This window comes from Fomitiporia mediterranea (genome assembly GCF_000271605.1).
Source record: "Fomitiporia mediterranea MF3/22 unplaced genomic scaffold FOMMEscaffold_288, whole genome shotgun sequence".
Taxonomy (NCBI): domain Eukaryota; kingdom Fungi; phylum Basidiomycota; class Agaricomycetes; order Hymenochaetales; family Hymenochaetaceae; genus Fomitiporia; species Fomitiporia mediterranea.
Genome location: NW_006760673.1, coordinates 1 through 3,517, shown reverse-complemented (window position 1 = coordinate 3,517; position 3,517 = coordinate 1). Strand labels below are relative to the sequence as shown.

Below are 3,517 nucleotides of genomic sequence, written 5' to 3'. Positions count from 1 at the left end.
ATCTGTGAGTAGAGGTTGTAGACTGTTCCAGCTTTACTATGTGTGATTAGAGGGATGACAGAACACAGGTTCTGAGTTGTACTGTGTAATTCTGTAGTTTGCCCCCTAGTCTTACACCAGATTCCCTTCAGGCTACATCCAGAGTGGTAGAATATGTATACTGTGTACTGGTTTTCTATGTGAATAATCACTATTAACACAGTCAAAAATAAGATTGAAACAGACTTACTCAGATTACTATAGTATGGTCAATCTATTACAGTCTAGCAAGTGGATCCCTGAGGACCCTTGTGCCTCTCTGTACACTTTACACACTCAGGTGTGTAGAAGACCATTCCCTCTGCCCAATCCAGAGGGATATCCTTGTCCTCCTTGCTTGAAGACTCTACTACAACCTTCTGGTTTTTTGTATACATTTCCTTACTAAAGATTAGAATCTCTACCTCTACAATAGTGTACTTCTTGCTCAGGAGTACTAGTACTAGCTCTAGACAACAAAATGGAGTCAGTATACTCAGAAAATCAACTACCCCTCATCCACATTACCTTTTTCCTTACTTTTGTCCTCTTTCTTCTTTTCTAGCTTTGTAACTACTTAAGGAACTAGGAGAAACATTGTGTTAGCTTAGCACAATTTGTTAGCCATACTTGTACTTACTGACTATGACTTGTTTCTCCTTCCTATCCCTTCTTGTGTTGACCTTCTCTTTCTCTACAACTGGCTTTTTCTTTTCCAGTTTTGTAACTTCTTTAGAAACTAGGTAAAGACAACATTAGTAGTACACAATTTGTTAGCCATACATTTAATTTGTACCTAGCTTGTTCCCCTTTTCTACTACCACCTTTAACCTTTCTGTGTTTGTGACAACATCAGAACCTGTGTAAACAGTTAGTTTATTACACACAATTTGTTAGCTATACTTACATACATACTTTTGGACCTCTCCTTTTCCTTCCTATCCTTCTGCTTTGTTGCTAACTGTGCTAAGGCTGTAGCCTTCTCCTTCTCCTTCTCCTTCTCCTTCTCCTTCTCCTTCTCCTTCTCCTTCTCCTTCTCCTTTCCTCTCTCCTTCTCCTTCTTTGCCTTAGCCCAAGCCTCTTCCTTAACCTTAGCCTGTGTTACTTTCTCAGCCTCTACCTTCACTTTAGCCCTAGTAGTAGCTTCATCCTCCTTTACTTTTGTAAGCTCCTCTACTGTTGCCTTACAATCTACAAGATGTTCTGTATTAGTAGACAGATTAGAAATCAGGAAATAGGAGACTTACTACCAGATTGACCCTCTACTAACACAGACAAAACCTCCTTACCCTTCAAATTGTTGTCATTGTGAGCATTATTGTCTGAGCTCTCTTTGTCTTCAGACTTGGGATCTGTAGTCAATCCATTAGTTTCCTCCTTTGTAACCTTGTCCTCTAGTTTGTTTTCTGTGTCAGAACCTGTAGAGCACATTAGCATATGAGCTAGAGACAATGTGCTTCACAGAGGTACTCACTGAGCATATGTTTGACTAGCTTGTCATCCACATCCATTCCCTTACTAGCTACTACATTGTTGTGTGTACAATTTCCAAGGAAAATCACAAAATCAGTATAAAAAGAGTGGAAAAGAGTGTAACACTTACTGTTGGATTTGCTAGGGAGTAGTAATGACATGGTGAGAGTGATGGAAGGAAGCAGGAAGAATAAGTAACAATGTTTACACACACACAGAACTTACATTCAGCCTACCAATCATTAAATCAACCATGTGACTGTAGACAGTCACAAGCAGATGTGCTGGGAGATGAAACAATTGGCATCATACTAAGAACTGTACATCACATACAGACAATCACAGTAATCAATTCCAAACACCTACATGACTCATAGAAGCCTACTCTGAGAACACCCAACTATTCTACATTACAAGCATTTGTAAACAGAACTGCAAGAGTGTACAGTCTCAGAATTGGCTTACACACATTGTTTTCTCTACAGGATGTACAGATCATATACTTATCACAGGCTCAGAACACAAGTTGTGTCACAGTGAGTGGCTCAGTAAACCATTACATCATTATTGCCCAGATCAAAGTACTACAATCTTCCAATCAGATAGGACATTGGGGCAATCAAAGTGTTAATCTCAGGAGACTGCTGGAAATCTCAGAACTCTCCACACTTTGTCTGTACCAATCAGATGATAACAGTATGAGAACCTTCTACTTCTTTCAATGTAAATCTTGCTTTTCCCTTTTGCATAACATTTCCTGTAGCTAGAATACAGACTACTTAAAATTTTCCTTATACATTTTCACCCTATTTTCTTCCAACCTCTGGCAAAAGGTTCTCTTATTTGTTCTTGTATATTTTGTTATTTTTCTTTTGTTCAGTCATAGCATTTCCCTGTTAGTACTACACTTTTCCAGAACTTGGAAAACTATAAATACAGCTACTCATGTACTAGATACAGGGGGAATTCAGATAGTTCACCCATCAATTTAGCTCTTGTCTCTTGTCTCAAAGTCCTCTAGTGTGAGGCATAGTTTTAGTCTTTGTTGTTTTCTGTATCAGATTGTTTGTTGTGCACTTTGCAAAGTGTACTTTCTGTTATTCACATTACTCTTCCAAGGTTGCAACTGTACTGGAAGAACTCATACCTGTTCAGAACCACTCTAGTCTCCTAAGACTTGTGGTTTAGCTCCCCCTTGAACTTAATGAATCACCTGTGATCTTCTCTTAGACACTACACAGGAGTTTCAATATTACACAAGTATCTACATATTCTTTTATCCAGTTAGTTATTCCTGACCAATAATATGTTCTCTTTACTAATTCCAAAGTTTTTCTGAGTCCTGGATGTCTAGCTATAACACTATTATAATATTGTTAAACAATTCTGACTTTTTCTTCCTGTTTACCTTTCCTTAGTAACAGTATTTTATTACTATAATTAGTTCCTAAGTCTGTTTCTATAGTTTCTTCTACTGTCATTGTTTTAATATGTACTTCTGACTCTTTGAACATTTCCTGAGGGAGTAATACAACTTCCTGACTATCCTTTTCTTCCAGCTCATAGTCAGGTCTTCTAGAGAGTGTATCTGCTCTATTTTTCTTGCCTGCTCTGTATTCTATTTTGAAGTTGTATCTGCTTAGTTCTAGTGCCCATCTTACTTGTCTTCTGTTTAATTGCTTCTTGTTTTGAAAGGTCTTCAAATTAGATTAGTCAGTTATTATTCTAATTTGATGCTTGGCTCCTTCCAAATAATGTCTCCAGTTTGTTAATGCTTTTATAATAGTATATAATTCCTTATCTGGTGCTGCATAATTTCTTTCCTGTTTACTAAAAGTTGAAGAATAATAAGCTATAGGATGTAATTCTTTATCTTCCTGTTCCTGTAATAGTATTACTGAGTATACAAAATCTGATGTATCAGTTTCTACTACAAACTGCTTTTCATGGTTTGGCCTTACTAATACTGGTACTTTAGCAAATGCTTCTTTTATAGCTTTAAAAGAGGCTTCTTGAGTGTCTCCCT

General features: G+C 37.3%; 1 protein-coding gene across 1 annotated transcript; it reads right to left on the bottom strand.

Moving 5' to 3' along the window:
• Positions 1–803: 803 nt before the first annotated feature.
• Positions 804–1,529, bottom strand: FOMMEDRAFT_163081 (uncharacterized protein; the record flags this gene model as incomplete). The annotated part of the gene is made up of 4 exons (XM_007272176.1): positions 804–877; positions 934–1,209; positions 1,266–1,436; positions 1,493–1,529. 4 exons carry the CDS (start codon positions 1,527–1,529, stop codon positions 804–806), a joined length of 558 nt encoding a protein of 185 aa, XP_007272238.1.
• Between the last annotated feature and the right edge of the window lie 1,988 nt (positions 1,530–3,517).